This window comes from Sciurus vulgaris, assembly GCF_902686455.1.
Source record: "Sciurus vulgaris genome assembly, chromosome: 12".
NCBI classification, from domain to species: domain Eukaryota; kingdom Metazoa; phylum Chordata; class Mammalia; order Rodentia; family Sciuridae; genus Sciurus; species Sciurus vulgaris.
The window spans coordinates 97,229,427-97,257,400 of NC_136473.1; the positions used below are offsets into that span (position 1 = coordinate 97,229,427).

At 34.8% G+C, this 27,974-nt stretch overlaps 1 protein-coding gene across 4 annotated transcripts; it reads left to right on the forward strand.

The window, feature by feature from the left end:
• The first annotated feature begins 111 nt into the window (after positions 1–111).
• Positions 112–27,894, forward strand: TRMT1L (tRNA methyltransferase 1L). Of its 4 annotated transcripts, none has more exons than XM_079108025.1 (16): positions 112–541; positions 2,123–2,269; positions 3,944–4,054; positions 5,481–5,594; positions 8,841–8,905; positions 10,165–10,294; positions 11,989–12,109; positions 12,630–12,709; positions 15,608–15,857; positions 16,236–16,448; positions 18,042–18,232; positions 21,251–21,329; positions 23,321–23,487; positions 24,571–24,638; positions 25,798–25,919; positions 26,026–27,894. In XM_079108025.1, the coding sequence occupies exons 1-16, from the start codon at positions 328–330 to the stop codon at positions 26,276–26,278; spliced, it is 2,325 nt and encodes a 774-aa protein (XP_078964151.1). In that variant the 5' UTR covers positions 112–327; the 3' UTR covers positions 26,279–27,894. The 4 variants fall into 4 exon arrangements, with proteins under 4 accessions (XP_078964151.1, XP_078964152.1, XP_078964153.1 ...); XM_079108026.1 differs by having other exon boundaries at positions 24,571–24,630; positions 25,793–25,919; XM_079108027.1 differs by lacking the exon at positions 2,123–2,269.
• Positions 27,895–27,974: the final 80 nt, after the last annotated feature.

Here is a 27,974-nt window from a genome sequence, read left to right on the forward strand (position 1 = left end):
CGGGACGCAGGCGCTCGGCGGAAACCGAACTCCCTCGCCCCATTGGACGCCGGCGTCGGCACGCTTCTGCGCAGTCTGTGGTGGCGTCGTAACGCCTCGAGGAACGGGAAGCCGATGGGTTTTCGAGTCGCTGCCTTTGGCTTTTTCTGTTCCTGCTGGCAGGATCGGGTCACTGGTCCTTCGTCTTTTGTCCATTGCACGCGTCTCGCCCTCCCCGTTTGCTTCCCCACTCCTTGGATCCAGCCCTGTGGGCATTAACGTCAGTTCTCTCGCCCCGCCGAGAGCCCCTCCCAGTCCCCGGGCGGGCCTGGCACGGAGGCGGTAACTATGGAGAACATGGCGGAGGAGGAGCTGCTACCCCTGCAGGAGGAGGCGGCCCAGGTCCGGGTCCCGACCCCGGCCCCGGACTCGGCTCGGGTCCCAGCTCCCGCCCCAGATTCGGCTCCGACTTCGGCCTCGGCTTCAGCCCCAGCCCTTGCCCTGGCCCAGGCACCAGCCCTGTCCCCGTCCCTAGCCTCTGCCCCTGAGGAGGCTGAAAGCAGTAAGTGCCGGAGGCCTAGATCTTTCTGCCGCATAGGAGCGAGAAAGCGCTCCTTACTGGGGAGTAGGGAAGGGTCTTTATGGGGAAAAGCAGGTTTAGAGAAACGCGAGGTGGGGGAGGCGAGACCGGTGTAGCGGGTAAGGATAAAACAGCGGTACTGAATGAAAGAAGGCGCCGTAAACCTGGAGGACGTTACCATGAAGGATATGTGGAGGCCCGGGGTGCTGCAGGTAGAAGAAAATAATAAGGTTAAAGCCTTCTTCGTTGAAGAGGAATTTTTATGGTACAGCAAAGGAAGTTATACATAATTTGGTAGCTTCCCTCTCAGCCTCTTCTCCTGGGCTTAACTAAGTCCTTTCAAGCGTGACATGGTAACTGGGGCAGCCTACAGTAGATCCTAGCTGCCAAGACTTAGAAACTACTACTGTCAGTTTTTCTGCCTTGACATGCACAAGGCGGTGGGCTTGTCTCATTATTTCATTTTCTTGAGCAACTTGCTTCTATAAAGAATTTGAAGCGAATGAGTTGTTTGGGAGTCTACTCAGTCATGTATGTCTGCCTTCACACATAAATGCTAGTTGAGTTGTGCATCTCAACAGCCCATCAGAAGTCAGCTGTAGAAGATAGCCCATATTATCGTGCTCTGAATGTGCTTGCGTGTTTTCTAAGTGGTAGTTTATTGGATCATGTAGGAATTTAAGATTGATGATTAATACTTCTATAAGGATCTTCTAAATATTTTTACGTGACATCTAAGACTTAGTTTCTTCAACAAATTATTTTGTGTCGCATAAACTGAACTTTATACTCTTTTCTAAATTATCACTTAAACTGTCTTACATTAATTCATCTTTACTACTTCTAGCGCAGTTTTGCTTTTAATGTTTATAAAACCCCTGAATAAGCGGGGCCCTGTGGCGGTTTGGGAGGCTGAAACAGGATAGCAAGTCGGAGACCAGCCTCAGCAACCTAGCAAGATCCTGTCTCACAATTTAAAAAATAAATAAATAAATAAAAAGGGCTGGGGTTGTGTTTCAGTGGTTAAGCACTCCTGTGTTAAATCCCTGGTACCAAAAAATTTAAAAACCACTTGAACAGTTATAGACTAATAGAATGATTTTGCAGCTTTAAAACAACATGTAACTTATAGCAGATAAAGTAGAGCTGATCTTTGGAAAGACATGCCTGAGGTAGGCCCCTCCTTATAGGGTCAGAATTGTAAATTCAATGTAAGATCTGTTTTTCCTTCACCTCTGGCTCTGATGTGTGTTTGCGGGTGTTACGCTTTCCTGGCTAAATAGTCCTACCTCAGCTATAGATTGTATCTCATTAAGTTAATCAGAAGTAATTCAACAGCTTTAGGGAATGTGTGTTTCTCTACCTCCCCACCATTAAGAATGCCTTAAACATTTTAGTATTTACTTATGTATTTTAAAAATGTATAAGTATGTGATTTAAAAAATGCGTACATCTACCGTTTAAGTAACCTGAAAATGCATTACTGGGACAAATTGATGATTGAGAAACTGAATTGCATTAGAACTAAAATTCATATTATCACATTTTTTAAATTATTTTTAGACAGTCTAGTTAGTCCTTCCAAGCCAGTCATAACTAGGCAAGATGAAGATGGTGTTTCTGAAATAGAATTGAAAATTGAGGAAAAAGTAACAGAAGAAGTTGTTCAAGAACAGCCTAGCAACTTGGACTCATCTGATTTAACAAGAGGTTTGCCTATTGACTTCTGCATTATTAGTGTGTTACAAAAAACAAGTTAGCTGATTTAAAGACAGATTGTATGATATCTATTTTAAACCAGAAAGTGATTTCAGAGATGTTTATAGGAATATCATGAATATTTAGATCTTCGGCAGTTTTCTTCAATGGTGGACCACAGGATTTTCTGTTTTCTAACTTACCAAGGTCTTTTCTCTTTTTTTAACAGAATAATTTCAATAAGCACATTTTTATGTGGTGTTATCTTGTTTCACATACACAGATCTTTGAACTATGAAAGCCAAAAGTTTTTATTGTTACAAATATGACATGGTTTATGCACAGTCATTTCCTGACTATTAATGTCTGACCTATAAATTTACTTTATATTTTTATTTGTTTTTGTGGTACTGTGAGTAGAACCTAGTAGTGTTCTGCCACTGAGTTACATCTCAAACCCTTTTTATTTTGAGTCAGTGTCTCAAGAAATTCCCCAGGCTGGCCTCAACCTTGTGATCCTCCTGCCTCAGCATCCCAACTTGCTGGGATTATAGGTGTGCACCACTGTGCCTGGCCTAACCTACCAATTAAAACTTTGTTTAATCAAACAAAAAAAAATTTGTCTGATTTTGGCAATTATACCTCATTAAAAGTCATTTGAATAATACCTAGTATAAGAAGTTAACTAATGTTTGTTGCTCTTTGTTTCCACTCACTTTAAAATAAAGTGGAAAAACATCTTTTCAATAAACAGGAATGTTTGATAGTGCTGAATTGATTCCAAAATTATTGATGCAATGTGCTCCTGTTTCTTTCCCAATGATTTTTTTTAATTGTTTAACAGACATCAGTGCATACTTTGTGAAGCTCCTGCACTAGCCACTATACCAGCAGGAAGATGAATAAGGCATAGCCCCTACCTTATTGCTGATAATGTGAGGAAGACAGACAATAACACAAATTATATAAATGAACCAGGTGTGGTGGCACATGCTTGTAATCTCACTACGTGCTGAAGCAAACTGAGACCAGCCTGGGCCACTTAGACTCTCAAAATAAAATTTTAAAAAGGACTGGTGGCACATCTCGGGGCTAGAGGCTTGCCGAAGTGTTTTAGACCGAGTTCAATCCCTAGTACCATGGGGAAAAATTTTTTTCAAATTATACAAATGAGTGAACAAATGCACTGAGAGTGAAGCTCTTAGAGGAATAGTTGAGAATGTCAGAGTTGTCAAAAATTGTTTAACGTAACGGTTTACATTGTCTCCTATTTCTTTTGGAGCTTTTCATTTAGCATATGGAGATATATTCAGCTCCCACTTTATAAATTTTCCTTTTGTTTGAGATGCAAATATATTCAGGTCTCTCTATCCTTAGAAAGAAAAAGCAAATTAAAATTTCATCTTTTTCTGCCAAAATTCTTGAAAAAATAATTACACTGATTTTCTGTATTTCCTTCCCCTTCCAATCTCATTTCTACTCCCAAATACCTCACAAAGGCTCTTTTGAAGGTCACCAGACATGCTACATACTAAATCCAGTAGTCTTTTCTTGATGTTTGCAACTGTTGGTAATGCTTAGTATTGAGCATTTCTCTTTTATAGACACTTTTTGGGCTTCTCTGCTGTCATGAAACTAGAAAACAAATTGTTAAAAATACTTTTTGTATCTCAAATTTCTTTTCAGAGAGACACATCTCAATTCAAAGGCAGCTTGGTGATCTGGAGAAGTTAGCTTTTGTAACTGAAGGGGATTTTGATTCTGCCAATTCGTTGAACTCAGATAATCTTGATGCAGGTATGTTGATTATCAATGTTTTGGGTTGTGTCCCTACCTCCTCCCTCCGCCGATTACTTTCTGTTAGGTTGTCATCTTTCAGCTGATGAAAACAGTTTGCTAAGAATAGACTTGTTTAAGGGCTGAGAGTAAAGCTTAGTGGTAGAGCACATGCTTAGCATGGATAAGGCCCTGGGATCCCCAGCACTGCAACAGAGAGAGAGAATAGACTTGTTGCTATTTAACTAGAATAGTACTAAAATTTTGAAACTTTTATTCAGGAAATTGGTAGCATTTTTTGTGCAAAGATGCTGTGAAATAAATTAATTCATAACTCCTCAGGGAAATAACAATATCTTGAACTTGCAGGGCTGTGTATTCCATAAGTTAGAAATTACATTGAGATCCCCAAAATAGCAGTTTAAATAATATATAAAAGAAACTCTAAGACAGGTAGTATAGGGCTGGTTGGAGCATTCTACAGCATTGTCAGTGCTTCACTCCTCTTTCTCCTCTGCTAATATCACTTCATGTTTTTTTTGAAGTAGGCAGTGTATATGAAAAAAAAATTGTGCCTTTTTTTTTTTTTTTTTTAAATTGGAGAGTGAACCCAGGGCTATATCCCCAGCCCTTTTCATTTTTTATATTGAGACAAGTTCTCGCTAAATTTTCCAGGCAACTTCAGACTTTCAGTCCCCCTGCCTCAGCCTCACTGGTATTACAGGTGTGTGCCACTACACCTGGCTGAATTGTACCTATTCTTGTAAAATGCTATATGTGAAAGATTTGTTAAATTAAAAAATTAAATGAGTTACTGTTTAGTTCTGTATTTGTATTGCTTTAATGTTGAATTCAAGATTAATTCTTTTGTACACTATAAAAGTTTTTATTTGAGAGCCATTGGATTTCTAATTAAGGCTTCTATGTTGATGATCCATTATCTTCTCAGGAATATGTGAATAAAGAAGAATGAACCTATATGTTCATTTCCGTAATAGAGTGAAATTTCAGTAATAGAGTGAAATTCAGGATATAGTGGTTCTAAACATGTTTCACCCCACCCCGTCAAATAACAATTATTTCATCTATTCTTTCACTTCCTTCTTCCATTTTTCAAACTCTTTGTGTTAACTAAGGAAGGGATGAATGGTGCATACGTGTATCACTTTCTCAACTTCTCTGTTCCTAGTGGCAACAGACATCAGCTCACCACAGAAAGGAGAATTATAAGGTTTAAAAAAAAAAAAAAAAAAAAAAAAATCAATGATCGTTTGCCACCATCATTGTGAACTACAACTTGGGTCCTGAATAATGACTTATCCCTATATTTAAGACTAAGCAGTAGGAGGGAAGCATGGAAAAGTTTACTTTTGCCTCTTTTGTAGCTTAATCCATGCATTAATAATTGGTATAGTCTGTGCATTACTGGGTCTCATTACTTTTTCAGGAAACAAACAAGCTTGTCCATTGTGCCCTAAGGAAAAATTCAGAGCTTGTAATAGTCATAAGCTTCGTCGTCATCTTCAGAATTTACACTGGAAAGTCTCAGTTGAATTTGAAGGTTAGTATTTTTGTGCTTGCTAAGTGACATACATGAAATTCATTACTTGTTACCAGTCTTGGAATTTTATCATGAACATGGTCAAACATTTTTAGTTCAAAATTATGAAGGATTTAGTGGCTTCCATTTAATATGTTTAATAGCTCTATAGGCAATAGATACAAATGATACTAGGTACACAAACATGAAAGCATCTATTCTATATGGGGTACTCTAACCCTGGGAGTCCATGTTGCTTATTGAACAATGTTTTAAAAAATTAGTAGTAAAACAACTACCATTTTACACATGTTTTTGAAGACAAAGTAAATGTACCAAAACAATAAAATAATTTTAAATGTTAAAAGATCTCATTTTTTTTCTATGTGATAGCTTAAAAAAGCTAGAGTTAAGAGTACTCAGATTATGCTGGAGTTTAAGATAAATATTCAAAAATCGTTGCCTTTCTCTATTCTAGATAAAATTAGGGCACAAAAATAAAAAAATCACACCAATTTTTTTTTTTAAGAATTAACCTTTATTTTATTTATTTGGTTTTTTTGGTTGTTGTTGTCGTTTGATGGTGGTGGTGGTGGTTGTTTTAATGTGATGCTGAGAATCAAACCCAGTGCCTCACACATGCTAGGCAAGCACTCTCTATCACTGAGCTACAACCCCAGCCCCTCCACACCAATTATATAAAGAAAAATGATGCAATTTGACAGAATAAATTTAACAAGAGGACTCATAAGGAAAAGACTAAAGTTGCAGGACAAAAACAAGATTTTATCAAGTTAAAAGACTTTCTAGATTCTGAGATAGTGAATTAAGTGAATTATGTATTTTGGAAAAAGATCTGGCAATATCTTTTAAAATTTAAAATACACAATAGGCAGTTTCTCTCCTATAAATGCCGTAGAAATGACAGGATCAATGAACAAACATAGATGTACAAGGATAGATTGATGTACAGGGGTATTCATTGCACTATGTACTTAGTGACAAAAGCTTACAATTAAAATAAAAGGTATGGTTGACTAAATTATGCTATATACATACCGTGAGATATAGTGGACCCATTGAAAAGAGTACATTCTGTATATACCAGCTAACTTGGAAGTATTTCCACAGTAGACTACTAGTGAAAACAAAAATACATAGGGAAGATTTTATAAGATTCCATTTGAATAAAAGAAGTCCTCCCCCCCCAAAAAAAAAACCAAAATAACTATCTTTTTTCTCTGTGTGTATGTATACGTATGTGTATGATTATGGGAGCATAGAAATTGTTAAACATGGTTGTCTGAAGTTTCAACCAAACTAGATGAAACAGTTAGTATGAGACACCCTGAAAAAAAGCCAGAACTATTTTCTTAGTAGTACTAGTTAAAGGATATCACTAGTTATTTAGGGAAAAGGGAATTAGAGCCTCATTCCAGAACCATTCTTTTTTTTTCTTGTTGTTTCGGTACTGGCAATTGAACTCCAGGCACTCAATTACTGAGTCACATCCCCAGGCCTATTTTGTATTTTATTTAGAGATGGGTTCTCACTGAGTTGCTGAGACTGGCTTTAAACGCCCAATCCTCCTGCCTCAGTCTCCTGAGCCACTGGGATTACAGGTGTGCATTATTGTGCCTTGCCCATTCTGTCTTTTTTTTAAGTTTATATATAAGAACATATAGTATACCATATTGGTTTCTTAGCAAAAAGGAAAGTTCTCATTTTAATTAAAAAGATGTCATTCATATTCTTTATTTGGGACATTGTTTATCCTTTAGATTTGGTCTCCTCCAAGTTATTTTCTTCTCCTGAGTGGCTGATGGTATTTCTTTACTTACTCATGGATGTGAATTTTTTCATGTATATTATTAGGCTGTTGGGTTCTTTCACATGGTAGTGCTATGGTAGATATTAAGATACACTAGTTTTTGTCTTAGTGAGCAAGCTTCAAAGAAACTGATAAATATGTTGAAGGTGGAAACAACAATATATGCTAAAGGAATGGATATGAGATGTGAGAAAAAGAAAACCAAGAATTGCTTGGGTTTAGGACTTGAGCAGCTAGAAAAATGGAGTTGTTCTTTACTGAGCTAGAGACAATTACATTAGGGCCAGATAAAGGGAAGAAGGCCAGGACGTCAGACTTAATCATCTAAAGGTAGAGCTGCATCTAAATGTAGATGTCAGATATCCTATAGGCTGTTATGAATCTGGAGTTTCAGGCAGAGGTTAGGGCTAGAGATATATTTTGGGGAGTTGTCAAAATACAGGTAGTATTCAAAGTCTTGAAATTGAATGAGATAATCATAGGTTTACATACTAATGGGAAGAGCAAGTTCTGGGGCACTTCCCCTTGCCCCTTCCCCTGGGACATTTTCAGCATACACAAGAGAAATGAGTGAATGATGAGTGAATGTAAGCTATAAGAAAAGAGAGATGACCTGTAAGCTTTGAGTTAGAAGAGAGTTTAAGTCATTATCATTGATTAAAAAAGTAAGAATCCTGGTTCAAGAGGAATTGATAGGGACTGGGAATGTAGCTCACTAGTAGAGCACTTCCCTAGCCGTGGGTTCATTCTAGCATCGGGGGTTGGGGGGGGGGATGGATAAATTTAGGCTTGACAAGTACCTTTTGAGATACTGATCAGGTCATTCACCAAAGATCCTTAATCATTAGAAATAGCAATCTTAGGGCTGGGGAGATAGCTCAATTGGTAGAGTGCTTGCCTTGGAAGCACAAGGTGGTGGGTTTGATCCCCAGCACCGCAAAAAAAAAAAAAAAGAAAAAGAAATAGCAATCTGGCTCTCAGGGATGAGTTAGTAAATAGAACTATAATTTGGGATTCCTTCCCATAAGTCAAAGAATTGGAATCATGAAAAAAGTTAAAAGTTACCAAAAAAAAAAAATAAAAATAAAAAGTCACACAGATGATTGAGCCTAAGCAGTATCTGCATTTTAGAGTAGATATTGTAAAGAAGATTAAGAATGGTGGGAAAAGAATCAGGATGGTGCCATATCATAAATGAAAAAGTCTATATAATGGTAAATATAGCATGAGACAAAGAAGATGACGCCTAAGAAAAAGTTAAGGCAGCAGGGAATATATGATTAAACTGAGTTTCAAAGAAACAATGACTTCTATCTGTCTGTCTATCCCAAATACAAGGATAATCCCAATTATTTTTATCATGTAATATTTACTGATAATGTTAATTGACTATTTAATGAACAAATGATGTGACAGCCAGACCTTCTTCATTCTAGGTTACAGGATGTGCATCTGTCATTTACCTTGTCGACCAGTAAAACCAAATGTTATTGGAGAGCAGGTAATTGGATGTTATATTTTTTATTTTTGAATTTAATATTTTAAGAAAGTACAGTTTTTTTATTTGCTTTAGAACTACATTTGATCTTAACCAAAAGGCCAAGAAGTGATTCCTGACTTAACTAAAATGCTCATGTTCAGTAATATAGTTTACTTTAAAATTCTGCATGTGAGTGCTTTCAGATGATCATAAAGAGAAAAATGAGATTTATTTAAAAAAACTTGCTGGGTTGATCTTTTCATTTTATAGTTTTTAATTTCAGTTAAGTAAATTGCTCTTGTGTTCAAAATGAAAATTAAAACCATTTACCAATTTTGGAGTGGAGAATTTAGAGAATAATTTGTCTTTTAAAATAAATTTTGATCATGGTATAGAAGCTTTAAATTTCTATGAGTTAGTAAATAACTTAGTATGCTTCAAATTCATATTCACTGCCCCCATGTTCTTTGTACTTTTAAGTTTGACAGAATCAAGAAACTTTCTGAAATGTTAAAGTTTTAATTAAAAAGAGCTAATGAATATTCAGAATTCACTATTCCTAATTATTTTTCTACATTTCACTATCTGTGCCCTTAAAGTTATTTACATCTGCATGGGGATAATACTTTATGAAGGTATGATATTGCACATCTCTCCTCAAATTCACATTCAGTGATATTACATTTGTATCCTGAAATCTGTCACAGTTATGACTTGAAATGGCCATGGTATGATATACCATAGAAATTTGCAAATACTTAAGTCAGGGCTTTATTTTCTTGAAGAGCCATTAAACATTTACCAGCATACAACTGCTAGCATTTGTAAGTGCAGCTTATAGAAAATACAATACAATGATTTCCTGAATAGAATGAATGGGGAAAACTAGAAAACTAAATTTAGTAAGGAGCCGGGCACAGTGAAACATGCCTATAATCCCAGCAGCTTGAGAGGCTGAGGCAAGAGGATCTTAAGATTCAAAGTCAGCCTCAGCAACTTAGAGAGACTGTAAGCAACCTAGTGAGACCCTCTCTCAAAATAAAGAATAAAAAGGGGTGGGAATGTAGTTCAGTGGTTAAGCGCACCTGGGTTCCATTCCTGGAGCACCCCCAAGCCACCAAAGAAAAAGTAAATTTCGGAAGGAAGTTAAGATCCTTTTAATAGTCATATGGCAAAACTATCATTAACTTCTATACCATTTAACCCAAGATACTAACATATTTTCAACTTCAAACTTCTGTTTAATTGTCATAGTAACTTATTTAACTTCTGTTTGATAGATATCCAGTAAAATGGGAGCCCATTATCATTGTATCATTTGTTCAGCAACAATCACCAGAAGGACTGATATGCTAGGACATGTTAGGCGCCATGTGAATAAAGGAGAGACTAAATCCAGGTATACTGCTGGTAAGTTGAGCAACTCATTAACATATTAACAGGTATATCTTTAAATAGTGGTCCTGTTATTTTTTTTTTCCAGACTGTAGGCAGATAAAATACAGATTTAGTGAAATAATTCGGTTAACTACCAATTCATTACTTTACATTTTGTTTTCTTTCTGGGAGGTTTCCAGTAACATTCAGCTATTCTCAACAGATATATTTAATTAATGGTGTAAAAAAAACGCAAGTGACACTCAAGTAAATATAGGTATCTTAATGAAAAATTATAGAACTATATTTTGGTAACAAATATTACGTAAAAAACTGTTATATTTACATTGGAAAAAGAATGTAGCATGAAATATAAACCTTTTTCCTATCTGATAATCAACTCATTAGTAACTTGTTAGCTTTTCTAAGGAATTAAATTAAGCCCTTCTGGCCAAAAGCTTCCATTGTATTTAGTGATTGACTTCTGTCCAGCTAGTGTGGTATTATGTACCATTCTTTCAAGAATTGGAAAAAAAAAAAAAAAAGTCACTGAAATAATTTAATAATTTTCTCACAAAACATCATTTGAGAAAGACAAATATTGTGAGATGTGACATGCCTCTTCAGAAGGATATGTATTAATATATATATCCTGTTGCTCAGCACTATAAGAGGAATAGAGTCAACATTTAATGTTCTGATTGTAATGTTATCAAGAAATTCAGACATAAAGGATCTCATTTCTTTTTTCCCTACACATTTTATGCCTTATTTCTTGATATTTAAAACATGCACGTATATGCACATCAGTATTTCATTTGAGTTTATAGCTGAAGGATTCTAATGTATATTGTATAGAATCATTTTTTCATTACTTGATAGAATGTCATTTATGATTTAAAATAATAATATGAGAAAGTATCTAAAGTCCAGCATGATCAGGAAACATAGTGATTCTTTTTTTTTTTTTTTTTTTTTTTTTGGGGTACCAGGGAACCCAGAGGCACTTAACCACTGAGCCACATCCCCACCCTTTTTTGTATTTAATTTAGAGACTAGGTCTCACTCAGTTGCTTAGGGCCTTGCTAAATTGCTGAGGCTGGCTATGAACTCTCAACCTTCCTGCCTGATCCTCCCAAGTCGCTGGGATTACAGGCCTGCAGCACCACCACACCAGCTCTTAGACAACATAGTGATTCTTACTCAGCTATGCTGGCTGGTAGAATGCAACCATACAGAGGTGCTCATACTCATTTTCTAACAATTACACCACCATAAAATATATTTAGCAGCCAACGTATACAATGTTGTGTTTGATGAATCATGAAGGTATCTTAGAGTGAATAGCCTTCGATAATCACAATATAGATATGTAGCTTTGCTAGGAAGTCAAGATTTTGGGCTGGGATTATAGCTCAGTGGTAGAGCACTTGCCTAGCATGTGTGAGGCGCTGGGTTTGATCCTCAGCACTGCATATACATAAAATGAAGGTCCACTGACAGCTAAAAAAATATTTTTAAGTGATACACTTTCATTCATCAGATCCTTTAACCTGAGTGCAACATTTTTTTGGAGACAGTGATGAATAAATCAGGTTTTTTGGTTTTAATATCTCCCCAACTATTTGCATTAATACAAAACAGTAGTTATTTTTCAAGTATATATATTTTTTAGATGTTTAGAAAAACTTTGTATTTCCCTGAAATCTTTTTTTTTTCCTTCTTAGCTTCTGCTAAACCAACTACTGAAATTTTGAAAGAAGCAGACACAGATGTACAAGTTTGTCCTAACTATTCTATACCTCAGAAAACAGATTCCTATTTTAATCCCAAAATGAAACTAAACCGGTAAGATAAATTGGGAAAAAAAAAAGGGTTATGGGATATTTTGAATCATTACAGATGTACCTTCTATTAACCTCTATGTTCTAATGTATTAAACTGTAGATGAAGAATGAAAATCATCTATTTTAACGTTTTTCTCAAAAATGATTATTTTTCTACCAAGCCAGTTTTTTTTTTAATTTACTTTGTGTGTATATGTGTGTTTGTTTTGTTTTTTGTCAGAAAGTAAAATTGGCCTAATTTTATATAATTAATGAATAGGTTTGTGCTTTTGTGGGCAAGTTTTATTAATAGGTACATGAAGAAAGTCTTATTAAATAGAACCCAGATGAATTCATAATTTAATTTCATAAATTTTTAGATCTTATACTATTAAATTGGGGATATATTTTATTGGGTCTCTTTTCAAAAAAGTTTGTACAGTAACTAGAGACCCCCCATTCTCACTTCTCTTAAATGAAATAAAATCTACGATGATGAAGCCATAGTCTCATAAAATTACCTGTATATTACTTCCTTCTAGTCAGCTGATATTCTGTACATTGGCTGCTTTGGCTGAGGAACGAAAACCGTTGGAATGTCTAGATGCCTTTGGAGCCACTGGTAAGGAAGGAAGCTCTCTTGGAATCCCATTTTTTTTTTAATCAGATTTGTACAGTATCTTTTTCTAGAAAATGTATATGACTAATAAAATGTTTTGATGTTAAAAAAGATCTGAGGGAAAATTTTATTTCTTTATTATGAAAATTTTTAAATATATACAAAATCAAAGAGTATGATTAATGATTCCCTATGTATCTATTACTCACTTCAGAAATAATCACTCATATTCAGTCTTGTTTTATCTGTGTCCCCATACCTCACCTCAATTGCTTAGTCCCCATTAATATGAAATAAATCATGGATGTACATTTCATGTAAATATTTAAGTTGGATGTCTAAAAGATAAGGACTTTTAAAAAATAAAACTATAATAACTTTATCACACCTAAAAAATTAAGAATAATTCTTTAATATCACCAGTTACATATGTCCAGTTTTATTTTTTAAAATTCAAGGGGCTGGGGAGATAGCTCAGTTGGTAAGCAAGCACAAGGTGCTGGGTTCGATCCTCAGCACCGCAAAAAAAAAAAAAAAAATCAGAATTCAAAGACTATATATTTTAATTGCTTGATATGTTTAGGTCTCTTATTTTACCACTATGTGTGTCTTAATTATATATGTCTAACTCTTATTATGAGAGAGAGAGAATGTGTTAATTATTTGTTGATATAACAGGTATTTTGACCTGTAGAGTTTCTCATCATCTAGATTTTTGCTGATTGTATCACCATGGTTCATCTAACATCTTCCTTGCTTTCTTGTATTTTTGTAAATTGGTGATTTGGTCAGATTCAGTTACAAATTATTTTTTCAAGAAAGCTTATTTACTATAATCAGGAAGCAACTGATGACTCATTGTGTTGTGATAACCATTGCCTAGCCTTCGATTTTGAAGGTTAAGACCATTCTTCCTCCCAAGGGATTTTTAACAATAGAGAAAAGATAATGGAAACAGTAGATGCTTTCTTTAAAGCCACTTGTATTCAGTCCAAGTCTTTCTTCACAAAGATTATATGATTATGCTCTTAGCAAGCACAAGGAATCTGTTTCCTAAGCTCCTCTCCTTGGTGAAAAACATGGATTGTGGAGCCAAACTACCTGGTTTCAAGTCCCAGCTTCATTAGATGCTATTTGTATGACCACAGTAAATGTACTGCTTATGTATAAAAGTGGAGTGCTGGGGGAGACACCACCACTGTGCACCTTCTGACAGTGAAGATTTAAGTAAATTAATATAGTTAACGTCATTAGAACAATACCTGTTAAGTAGAAAATGCTATAAAAGTGATGAGTATTATTTTTATTTTATTGTTACTACTGCCACTACCAACACCATCATTAGGAATGTCTCAGGGCAAATAGGGTAAAAGTGAAGAACTGACACTTCTGAGCCACTTAAGTGTAAAATTTGAATAATTTTTGGCTCTTCTTTTCCCCTTCACTCTCTCCAAATCAGCTCAGCCACCAGATCTCTTTTGATTTTTCTTTGGTACTATAACTCACTCCTTTTCCAAGTGTATTTTAGTTGTCTTTAATTGGTACCCTGTCTTCTAGTCTGTCTCTTCCCTCCAATTTTTCTTCTATACTACTGCCAGTCATTCCTCTGAAGAACTACATTGATAATGTTAACTTCTCAATCAAACAAGCCATTTATCTTTACTGCCTAGAGTCCATACTTCTCAGAGAGCAATTTAATATCCTTCATAATCTGATCCCAACCTGCTGTTTCAAATCTGTCCCAATGTTTTCCTTTACATACCCTTTTTCTTTACTCTTATTTTTAATCTGAAATCATTAAAGCTGATGTCCAAGGAAGATTTTTCTCAGCCTTTTCTTTTTAATGTGCCTTTGTAACCTTATATCTGGGTTTGTAGCTGTCGTTTGCATATTTGCCGTATTAATGAGAACATTAGAACTTATCCCACAAGCTTCCTGTGAGAATATAAAGAAAATACATGTAAAGACCTTAACACACAGTAGATAAGAACTTTTTCCATTTATGAGACACATGCATGGAGAAGACAGTCACTATTTCTAATACATAGAGGATGTTCTAATCCATACTGGTTGTTTTTATGTCCATTATCTACGACTAATTCTGTCGGTATGGAAAGCCTATGAGGCTGGACATTCTTGGTCTGAATTCTTGATCATTTGCTTATGTATATAAAGTTCTTTTGAACTCATAGTGATGGTTTTGGGATATTTGAAAAATTCTGTTCTAGAAAAGTTATTTTTCATTTTGGCATGTGGGGGTAAACTTCACTGGGACAACTTCCATCCTGCCTTCCTCCCTTCCATAGTCCCACAGTTATTCTTACTATATATCAAGTTTCTCTTTAAAATTTTGTTTGAAACACTGTTCCATTGTAAGAAAAGAGAAAACCAGTGATGGGTTAACAACCTAATTCTATAAAATATTTAAAAAGTACATAGAGAATTTATTTGAACAAGGCTTATATGAAGTATTATAAGAAGTATTAAAATTTTGTTAGGCAAATTTTTGTGTTAACTTCTTGGGAAACTTTTTTTTTGGGGGGCGGGGGGGCGGTGATAGGGATTGAACCCAGGGGCACTCAACCACTGAGCCACATCTCCAGCCCTTTTTACATTTTATTTAGACAGTGTCTCACCAAGTTGCTTAGGGCCTTGCTAAACTACCCACGACTGGCTTTGAACTAGTGATCCTCCTACTTCAGCCTCCCAAGTCACTGGGATTACAGGCATGTGCCACCTGGCAAGAAACTTTTTTAAGAAAGTAGAATAAGAATTGTTGGTGAAAATACTAAAATTTTGAAGGAATTTGAGTTATCTATAAAAGTACATTCTTTTTTATACTGTTTTTATTCTTTAATTATTACAATTTAAAAACTAGTTTTCTTCCCCATTTTTCCTAAGGAATAATGGGATTACAGTGGGCAAAGCACCTTGGAAATGCAGTCAAAGTTACAATTAATGACTTGAATGAAAACTCTGTGACACTGATTCAGGAAAACTGCCATTTAAATAAATTGAAAGTGGTGGTGGACAATAAGGAAAAGAAAGAAGGTGATGATATTCTTGAAGAAGGAGAAGAAAATCTTGGTAATATTAAGGTGACCAAAATGGATGCTAATGTACTGATGCATTTGAGATCTTTTGATTTCATGTAAGTGAAAAAGATTTGCTATGTCACTTGTTAAACTGACCTGGACTTTTGGGATGGATGGGGGGAATTGTTAAAAATTAACATAATTTATTGTTCTTTATTTAAATTAATCAGCCTTTTACATTGGCCTAAAGTATTTGATAAGAATTTGCTGGCATTTGAAATAAAATGTCTGGGATGAACTTTTCTTTTTTAGCCTGATTTATGTTTTATATGTCTGATGTATGATATAACTGTTTTACTACTTACTTTAAAAACAGAATTATGTATTTGAAATAGATTGTAAAGTACTTTTTAATCTTATTAGAAATAATTACAGTGGTGTGATTTTGGTTACTAATATGAGTTTAAATATGTCTATATTCTTTCTGATTTTAGACACCTAGACCCTTTTGGAACATCAGTAAACTATCTAGATTCTGCATTCAGAAATATAAGAAACCTTGGCATAGTATCAGTGACTTCTACAGATATCAGTTCCTTGTATGCCAAGGCACAACACGTTGCCCGGCGTCACTATGGATGTAACATTGTTCGAACTGAGTATTACAAGGAATTAGCAGCCAGAATTGTCGTAGCTGCAGTGGCGAGGTACCAGATTGCCAGTCGTGTACCTAGTGTGTTTTGGTAATGATTGAAAGAGAGAATACTACAAATGAATGCTTACCTTATGTTTTCCTTTTTGTTTGGTACCAGGGATTGAACCCAGGGGTGCTTACCCACTGAGCCACATCCCAAGCTCTTTTTATGTTTTTTTTTTTTTTTTTTTTTTTTTTGGAGACAGGTTCTTATTACAGTGATCAGGACCAGCTGAGGCTGGTCTTGAACTCAGGGTGGCCCTGCCTCAGCCTCCCGAGTCACTGGGATTACAGGCATTATTTTTCAAAATACACATGAAATACAGATTCTGTATCCTATATCTCTAATCTTGATTTGCTTTGTTGTGTTTTTAATCTTATGTTCTGTTAAATCTTATTTAAAAGTTTATACCTGAAATATTCAATTTATTCTCCAACATGTTATTAAAATAATTAAAGTAGTAAGAAAGAAAAGATGTAAGTGAAAATTAATTTCAGATATGTTTATCTCAACAATGTAGGGTAGATAGAAGGTAGTAGCATGAAAGGCAAAATGAAAATGTTTTAGATTTAGAAAGGATCATTGTTTTATATCCATTTCATCTTTATATAGTTTGAATAAAATGATGACATAAACTTTATTCTACAAAATGATCTTACAAAATAAGAAGTTGTTTCTCAGCAGAAACAACAGTTTAAAAAGGGAAGACTTTTTTGAGCACCTATTATTTGTAGAATATTACGCTAGAAGAATAAGAATGTAATTGGACATTAGGAGTATAGATAATGAATGATCAACTCATTTACTAGCCCAAACAAGTTCCACAGCATTTAGATGGAAATTCCTACCTCGTTTTAAACATAAACTAATAGACCTTTGGGGTTATTCCTAATTAATTCAGAATTCTCATGCACATTTTATACTGCCTATGACTTACTGCACATGCTTAAAAAAATGTTAACACAACAAATTCAGAAATGGTGTATCTAGTAGAACGTAATCTAAAATATCTGTAATTAATGGTAAAAAGAACTTTGATTATTCATTGTTCACTGAATATTCAGCAGTTAGCATACTTTCATGTCTATAATCAGTACTCAATAAATATATATTGTTTAGAAGAAGATTTTATAGAAAAAAAAATAGAAAAAAAGCTGATGTTGAGGATGAGAAACAAACTGACTTTGAAAACCAGAGCATATAGTCCCACTAAGAGGATATCATAAGGGAAAATGTCTAGAGACCAAAGACCCTGCCAGGCATTCTTTATCTGTGTATTTCTTTTTTCTTTTTCTTTTTTATTTTTTTAATTTTTAATTGTAGATGGCTACAATGCCTTTATTTTGTTTATCCATTTTTAATGTGGTGCTGAGGATCGAACCCAGTGCCTCACATATGCTAGACAAGCTCTGCACTGAGCCACAACCCAGCTCCTATCTGTGTATTTCTATTTGTATAAAGTTAGAGTAATGATCTTTTAAAAGCATTGCTACTAGAAATTGAATTTTCCCTTATTTCCCATAACCCACCCATAGTATTGTCAGTATAATGCCAAATAAAAGAAAGTAATACTCCCCCAAAATAACTTCAAAAAATTTTTAATAGAGCTGCAGCCCGATGCAACAAAGGCATAGAAGTACTATTTGCAGTGGCTCTGGAGCACTTTGTTTTGGTGGTGGTGAGAGTTGTGAGGGGGCCTACCTCAGCAGATGAAACAGCCAAGAAGATTCAGTACCTGATCCATTGTCAGTGGTGTGAAGAAAGAATTTTTCAGAAGGATGGTAATATGGTAGAAGGTAAGTAAGTTCAAGTCCATCTCAACAGTGTATTAAGTTTAATTTATAATCTGTAAGCCTCCAATGAAAAGCTTTTATTACATCCCTAATTATACATATTATTGTCCTTTGATTTTAAAGATTACAGTGCTAACTTTGTTATTTACTATACTGGATTTACTTTGATCAACAGACAAGACGTTCGAGTGAGTTTATTAAAATTATTTTCTCATGCTGTACAGTTTTTACTCTATAGCCCTGCCCTCTACTGAAACATCTAGAAATAACTTAGTTTCCGCTGTCAACTAATTTTAGGAACATAAGTCAGATTACCTTTGTCTAGGCTATTACAAACCATTAATTTTATAAAAATAATTATCATGTTTCTGACTGAACATAAAAGATACAAATTTAAAAGTTCATTCAGTAAACATTTATTGAGTTTCTACTATATGCCAGGCCTGAGAATATAAGAGAAAAGTTAGCTAAAGTGTGGCTCATACCCTCAGAAAGCTGTTTTTCTCTTTGCTATTCTGGACGTAGAAATAGTAGTTTTATGGGTTTTTTGTTTGTTTGTTTTGTTTTTTGGGGGTTTTTTTTTTGGGTAAAGTTCTTGGTTTGTTAAGTCCTATTTGCTTGTGTTTTGGAATATTGGGGATTCAAACCATGGCCTTGTATATACTAGGCAAACATTCTACCATTAAGCTACATCCCCAGCCCTTTTTATTTTACTTTGAGATGGGATCTTGCTAAGTTGCCTGGGCTGACCTTGAGAAATTTTGGGTATTTTTTAATATTAGTTTTTAAGAACTCTTTATATTTTAGATTTTAGCCCTTTTTGTATGAGTCAAAAATATTTTTTTGTCATTTCATTACTTGGGTTTGCATCTTTTTTGTTTACTACAGGAGTTTTTTGTTGTTGCTGTTTTAAAGTTAGTCATACTTTTATGTATTCTGGATTTTTGTCTGTCTTTAAACCTTTCATATTCCTAAGTGGTTCAAGGTAGGTTATATTTTATTAAATAAATAGCCCACTTCTTCACTAATTTGAGAATATCTTCTTTATCTTACACTAACTTCCACATGTATTTGAATTTGTTCCTGGATTTTCTACTTCGTTTCAGTGATTAGATACCTATTCACATACCTTGACCACAGTGTTTATTGAGACAGAGGACAGAGTCTCACTGTGTTGCCCAGGCTGGTCTGAACTCCTGGGCTCAAGTGATCCTCCTCCTTCAGCCTCCTGACTAGTGAGGATTTTTAGCTTTATTTATGTCTGTTACCACGGTGTTTCCTCAAAATTGTTTGTTTTAGAGTGTTTCTGGTATTGGATCTCTCTCTCTCTCTCTCTCTCTCACACACACTCACTCTCACTCTCTCCCCCACTCTCTCCCCCTCCCTGCCCCCACTCTTTTTTTTTTTCCTAAGGAAAAAATAATCCAGCTGGGAGTGGTGGTGCATACCTATAATCCCAGTGACTAGAGAGGATGAGACAGGAGGATCACAAGTTCAAGACCGGCCCTGACTCAAAATAAAATATAAAAAGGGCTGGAGATGTATCTCAGAGTTGAGCACTCGTGGGTTCAGTCCTTAGCACCACACACACATAAAAGTAGATAACCCAGTATTTTTTAATCACATTAATTAGGGAAAATAGATACTGTGATTTTGAAATTTCCTTCAAGCATAGTATACTTTTCATTTGTTCAAGTACTATATGATGGTGGTAACAGAGGATATCCTGTCACATTCCTTATCTTACTATATTTTTAAGAAGGTCTAACAACTATGCATTATGCCATTTAATTGCACCTGAATAACAGTAGTACTGTAAGAAGTTATGGACATATGTTTCTACCATAAGGATTATGCCAAGGTTCTGGATGTATCCAAGAAAGCAAATGATTAACCCAGGAATGGTCTGTAGTTAGGGAACATTAGAGTTTCCCATTCATTTATTTGGGAGGAGGCGGGGGATAGACTAGGGATTGAACCCAGGGGCTTTCTACCACAAAGCTACAAACCCCAGCACTTTATATTTTATTTTTTGACTAGGGTCTCACTAAGTAGTAGTCCAGACTAGCCTCAAACTTGCCATTCTCCTACCTTAGCCTCCTGAATCATTGGGATTATAGGCATACACCACCACACAGAGGAGAGTTTCCAGTTAAAAATGACTGTTTTGTATCTTTTCTCTCTCCTCATCTCCCTCCCTTCTACTTCTTCCCTCTCTCTTTCCTTTCTCTCCCCCACCTCCTTCCCCTAAAAAGAAACAAAGCACAATAATAAAATAAAATGATCATTCTGATGCCTGGGGATGTAGCTCGGTGGTAAATCACTTGCCTATCACACAGGTTCAACCCCAGCACTGACCCCCGAAAAAGTTAAAATTATAACTTGGCATTCAGAGAATTTTCAAATCCACTAGTAGAGTGTTCCCCTATTTTGGAAACTTAAGAGTAATGCTAATACCACCTCAGTTTTCCTTATCAGCCTCTAATTATTCTTCAAACTGAATTAGATTCTTCTAGCCTACATTTTGGGGACTGGATATGTGTGAAGGCTGTTATAATAGAAATAGAGTAACTCATTTTCTTCCCATTTACAAGAAATGCCTATATTTTGATTGTGATATTGGCTGTTCAGATATATGCATTTGTCAGAATGCATCTACCTTTCACATAAAGTGAGTATTTTTGTGGAATTGAAAACTTTCTCCTTCTTTAACATTATTTCATAAAGTATAGGAACTAAAAGCTACTTTCAGTTATGTGTCTATTAAACCACTTGGCTTGGTTTCCACAACCTCTTAAGCTTTAACCCTCTTAAATCTGTATGATTGCAATTTACAGTACCTTCAGAGAGGTATTAGGATTAAGTTTTTAAAATACATATAAAAATACCTAGCCTAATACCTGGCACATAGTAGATCCTCAGTATATAGTAACCATAAACTATTATTAATATAACAATTACTACTATTTGCATTAGTCATTTCTCCTTTGATTTCTCTCTTCTCTCTCTTTTCTTTAATAGAAAACCCATATAGACAGCTGCCCTGTAACTGTCATGGAAGCATGCCTGGAAAGACAGCAATAGAACTTGGACCTCTGTGGTATGCCTGCCTAAGCATCACATATTCAGAATCGGTTTATGTATTGATTTATTGTGAACTTTTGATTATGTGGTAAAAGGCAAACAAGTTTAGGTTCAATTTTTAAGTCTAGGCAAATAATCAGGACTTTTCTCACCCTATGAACCGTGACTTCTCTCCCCTGTGAACTTAAGGTTCATTTTTTTCTACTGTTCTCCTTAGTTTGTGACAACATTAAGAAGGCTTAGATGATCTACAAACCAAATAATTCATTTCTAAATAGTAAAAAGGAAGCTTTTTAAAAGTAATCATTGTAGAACTAGGGCATGATTGTAAAATGATCATGATAATTTTTTATGGAAGAATCAACTATCATAAAAGGTCTTAGAGGAATTAGTTTTTAGTGAGAAAACCATAAAATGGCTGCCTTTGTCTTAGGTCAAGCTGTTCGAATGGGTTACAGCTGCAGATATTTAATTTTTGTTTTTTTTTTAATCATTGGTAACAGGTTACTGTTTTTAAAGCCTTTAATTGTGTTTAATCATAATCCTTATCATAAGCTTTTTTGTTACTATTTTTATAGAAATAGGAAATTGCTAACAACATTGTGACATGAACTATTGCATATTTATTCCTTGTTATTTTACAAGATCAAGGCTTAACCATCTACTAAACCTAAAAAATTGATGCAGGTGATAAACATGTTTGTGATGATACCTGTTATTTTCATCTCTTGTAAATACATATGTGCATCCATAGATACGTAGCCAGCCTTACCTTGCAGTACTCACATACCTCTATCATCTGCAACTTAGTGATCGTACTCACTGATCTCAGAACTGGAGAAATTACGAATAATAGATAGCTGGATCCAGAAGGAAGGTCGTCTAGCCCAGCTCCCTCATTTTATAGTTGAGGAAATTATGGAACAGCATTTTTAATGCTGCTAAAACTGATCCCAAAACATAGTTATTTGCACAATCAGGGCCAGAAGTTTAGGTGTTCTAACTCCTAAGATTGAGTTCTAACACATGCCTTATGATTTCCTCACTCAAAGCTGTTGTTCCTGCCTTAGTCTCATCCAGAATACCTCCCTTCTCTTTCTCCCATCCCCTCTTCGAGACCTTTTGAAGTCTCTCCTGAGTGCTTTGATCCAAAATAATATCTCAATTCCTTTTTATATATCTTACATTGATCATTCATTTGACACTTTAAAATCATATATCCTTTTATATATAATAATAATAGCTGCATGGATTGAGGATATACTTTATACTAGGCATTGTACATATGCCACCTTATTTAATTCCCATAACAAGTTTGTGAGAACATTTATTTTCCATTTCATCATAAAGAACACAAGACTCAAAAGCAGTATTGAATACTAGTAAGTGCTGAAGCCAGGATTGGAAACCAGGTTTACCTCACTTGAAATTTCATATTTTGTCAGTTATACCTGTGATTCTCAAATGCAAAGCATACCACATTCATTCCTGGGCCATTTTTTAACATCACCACCACCTATAATTTTTATGTGTTTCTTCCCACCTACCATCACATACAAACAAGAATTATATTTACTGACTAGAATGTGCACTGTAAATAGCTCTGCAGTATATTATGTTTCTGTCCAGATCTTGTCTAGATTTATAGGCTTTTATAGGGTCAGCATTGTATTCTAGTATATCCTGTACACATACCCATATATCATAGTATGGTACAACTAATGAGAATTTAGTAAATTCTTATTGATTTAATGTGAATGCAGTTCCTTTGGCTGATCCTACTAGTTTAGAGAACTGACTTGATAACAGTCAAAATATGGAAAATAGAAAACAAACAATATTAAAAATAAACAATTTTATTTTTAATATTTTTAATATTAAATTCCCATATTTTGAATACCCATTTTTTTATATATTATAGTTGTAGTTAAATTATGGAGACTTACGTTTTGAAACAAATTAAACATTTCTCAAACCCAGTGCTCTATATATTCATTTCTTTTTTAGGTCAAGTTCCCTTTTCAATACTGGATTCCTCAAAAGGATGTTATTTGAATCTCTTCACCATGGTTTGGAAGATATTCAAACCCTAATAAAGACGTTAATCTTTGAATCAGAATGTACTCCTCAAAGCCAGTTTTCAGTTCATGCATCTTCAAATCCTAACAAGCAAGGTGAATAATTGAACACTTATAGCTTATAAACTGGTTATCAAAAATACTGGTATCATTTTTATCTTTGATATGATAACCAAAAGCAGTGTAATAGTGTACTATAAATCTCTGATGAATCTAAACATAATTTATTTCCTTTTCTTTTGAGGTGATGGGGAGCAAACTCAGGATACCACATACGCTAGTAGGCAGGTGCTTATAATACTGAGCCAATATTTGTAGCCCCTGTTTTCTTTAACATAGTTTTCTTCAGGTTTATTCTTAGGGGCCTGAAATGAATATGATTTTATAAAATAATCTCCCTTTTTTATTTTTAATTTTATTAAATTAAAAGAACTAAGAAGCTTTAGATATAAACTTTATTACCCTGTATGTACTTTCTAGAAAGAGAATCTTTAGGTAATTCTGGGAATGGTATGGCCAAATATGTTGGTACTGTCCATTGAGACAAAGAGAAGGTACTTCTCACTCAGTAAAGTTACTTTTTTTCTTCTCAGTATAAATAAACTTTTGTAGTCATAGCTGGTTGTTGATATTCACGTGGGCCTACTAAATATCCTAGTGTCCTTATAAGCCATGAAAAGAAGTTGCTGTTACAGAATAACATGTAATATAACAACATATGTAATATCTAATATGTTATTCTATAACATAAAACATGTAATTCTTACAGGTTATTTTGGCCACAGAGTCTCCTATATAATCATAAAATCACTACAGATGATCAAGTGTGTTGGCACACACCTATGATTCCAGCAGCTCTGGAGACTAAGACAGGAGGATCCAAGCAACTTAGGAAGACCCTAAGCAACCTAGTGAAAACCTGTCTCAAAACGTAGAACAGGCTAGGGGTGTAGCTCAGTGGTAAAGCACCCCTGCATTCAATCTCCAGTATCAAAAAATAAAAATAAAAGGGATAGAATGTAGGGGTAGAGTGCTTGCTAGCATACAGAAACTCCTAGGTTCAATTCCCAGCACCACACACACACAAACAGAATGGAATTTTGTAAATTTTTATTTAAACTTTGAATTATTGTTTAATGTCATCTGTAAAATACTGCTTTCTCATTTGTTTTATTTTAGAAGAAAATGGTGTATTTATTAAAACTACAGATGATACCCCAACAGATTACATTGCAAAAGGTATGTATGTAAGTACACATGTGTATTATCCATGCAGAAAGGAATATAGCAGAGAGTTGGAAAGACAAGAGATTGTGTTGATAGCTGAGTGCAATGGTACATACCTGTCCCAGCAACTCTGGAGGTTGAGGCAGGAGGATTGCAAATTTGAGGCAAGGCTGGGCAATTTAGCAAGACCCTGTCTCAAAATTAAAAAGGGTTTGGGATATAGCTCAGTGAGGATAGAGTGCCTCTGGGTTCAATTCCTAGTACTCGGGGAAAAGATTTTTCAACATATTATGCTGACAACAAAACTATAGTAAAACTTTTTTTAATCAGCCTTCACAATTTCAAATTTCAACAGGTATTTTGTTCACATCTTTAGTATGTGATAATCCCTTCAGGAAAACTCTATATAATCAAATTATATATGATAAACTATAATCAAATTATATATGATAAAGTTGTAGCATTAAGATTAAATTTTATTCTAATACTTTAAAAATTGCTCATGAATATATGATTTATGGCAATTCCATTTGATTAACCAGAAGATCCTATTCTCCAGCCATAAGCATTTATTATATGGCCTTTCTCTTATTGTGGGATGTGTATATACTTTAAAATATAGTTATATTGAGTTTCATTCTACAACTATAAGTTGCTTAGGATTTCACTAAGTTGCTGAAGCTGACCTTGAACACAAGATGCTGAATTATAGATGTGTGCCACTGCACCAGCAGAAAGGAAGTTCTGACTCAGCAATCGTGTTAAAGTTACATGAGTAAGGGACAATTAAAATACCTAGAATAAATTATCTCATTTTAAGAATTAAAATTTGGATGGGTTGCTCTGGGGGCGTAGCTCAGTTGGTAGAGTGCCTCCCTTGCGTGCATAAGGCCCTGGGTTCAATCCCCATTACTGGAAGAAGAAAAAAAATTGAATAGGTTGAAGTGGTGTGTCAGAGGATTTATACTTGAGACAGTATATAATTATAAAAGTATTTGACTTAAAATTTTTTAAATGTTGATGGACCTTTTTTTTTTTTTCGTTTATTTATATGCAGTTCTGAGAATCAAACCAGTGCCTTACACATGCTAGGCAAGTCCTCTACCACTGAGCCATAGCCCAGCCCCTTGACTAACAATTTTTAAGAGAATGCTAACTTTTGTGTGTTTTTTAGGAAAGAGAAGAAGTAATGAGATGATTACAAACTTAGCCAAGAAGCAGAAGACTGACGTCAGTACTGAACATCCTCCCTTTTATTATAACATCCACAGACACAGCATTAAAGGAATGAACATGCCAAAGTAAGACAACCAGTGAATGGCAAAGTGTATATATCATATTTTAATAGCATTGCAATTTAAATAAAAATACAAGAACCTAATTATCTTTTTTGCTTTCCTATTGCAGGTTAAAAAAGTTTTTGTGCTATCTTTCTCAAGCAGGCTTTCGAGTAAGCCGAACTCACTTTGACCCAATGGGTGTTCGTACAGATGCACCTCTGATGCAGTTTAAATCTATTCTTTTAAAGTATAGCACCCCCACTTACACTGGAGGACAGTCAGAAGGCAATGTCCAATCAGCACCTGAAGATACAGTAGCTGATAGGGTTGAAATGTCAGTGAATGACAAAGCAGAAGCAAGTGGCTGCAGAAGATGGTAAACATAGAGTTTATTCTCAAATATAGGTGATCTAACAGTTCTCTATACCTACTGTAGTTTTTTCCTAATCTTTCAATTCAGTGGTGTAAAAATTAAAAACAGTGCTGCTTTCATTCAGAAAATAAGCAATTTCTAACTTAGCTGGTTTGGGAGCCTTGCTTTTCAAGTTTTTCTTATTTTAAAGAAAACTTAAAATTTTAATGGAAACATTTTATATAAAGCCAAGTTTCTGACTGAGGGATCACCCTACTGTTTAATAATTTCGAAAAGTTTACATCCCTACATACCCAGTATTTGGAATTTATGTACATTGTGGAAGCTATCTTTTACTTTTTTTTTTTTTTTTTTTAATTTTTTCAGTGCTGGGGCTCAAACCCAGGGCCCCAAACAAACACTCTTCTACTGAGCAACACCATAGCTCCTTCTTTTCTTTTTTTTCCCAGAAATAGAGTCTTGCTATGTTACCCAGTGTGGCTATGGACCCCTGGGCTCAAGTGATCAGTCTCCTGAGTAGCTGGGACTGAAGATGGGCATCACCGTGCCTGGCCTGTCCTTTACTATTCTTAATCACATCTCTATTTAAACTGATTCGTCATGTTTATGTTTTTCTACATGTAGTATATAAAATGAAGCTGAAGATTTTTACAATTAAGACAATCCTAAATAAAACAGGAGGCACTCATGTATTTCATGAAGTCAAAACTAAGATATTTTCCAATTTTTAAGAAATCATACTTCTCTGCACACTGATCTTTTAATTTATTACTAACTTCAGAGAAATTAAATACTAAGAAAGTAATACTTTTTTTTTTTTTACAATATTTAATCTAGATGACTCAACTTCAGAGAAAGATTTTTCTGTCAGTTGAAACCATTCTAATGATAATTTTTCATAAGTACCGAAATCTTAATGAGGAGACTTTGTTATAAATTAAACAGGTTGGGTGATCTCAAGTGCCTCCATTAATGCATGTATACTATTCATTCACTTAGTTGTACTACCAGTCAGAAGTAAAACTTTTTTTAGTTTTGGTGTTGGCTTTTTCAAAGGCACGTTTGTGTGTTCATTTTTCATAGAAGTAGCCAAGATTAACAAAACTATAAAAATTAGTTGGAAAAATATTTGTTTCCATCAATATTCTTACTTAATTTGAATATGAGATTTTAAATGAGCTGGGTGCAGAGGCACATGCTTGTAAGTCCGAGTGATTTGGGATGCTGCAGCAGGAGAATTGCAAGGCCAACCTCAGCAACTTAGCGAGAACCTGTCTCAAGGTAAAAAAAATACAAAGGACTGGGGATATAGCTCAGTGGTAAAGCACCCCTGGGTTCAATCCAGAGTACCCAAAAAAAAAAAAAAAAAATTTTTTTTTACATGAAGAGTTTGGTATAAAGTTTAAGTTTTTGTTTCAAGGATTTAATATTTACCCATAAGTATTTCTCAAGGGAAAGAACTGTTTACAATCATTAATATGAAGGTGGTGGTGCAGTTACAACTGAAAGATTTTAAAATACAACATTTAAAAAAAAAGCTCTCCCATGACATACATAAAATCTGAGTGATGGTGGGGGCAGTGTCATCAATGAAATAAAGGAAAATCTGTGTGTGTTTTACAACATATTTCCAAGAGAATGTCTTTTTTCCTTTCTCCAGTTAATGTAATCATAAAGTTCAGTACAATAAAAAAAAATAGGTG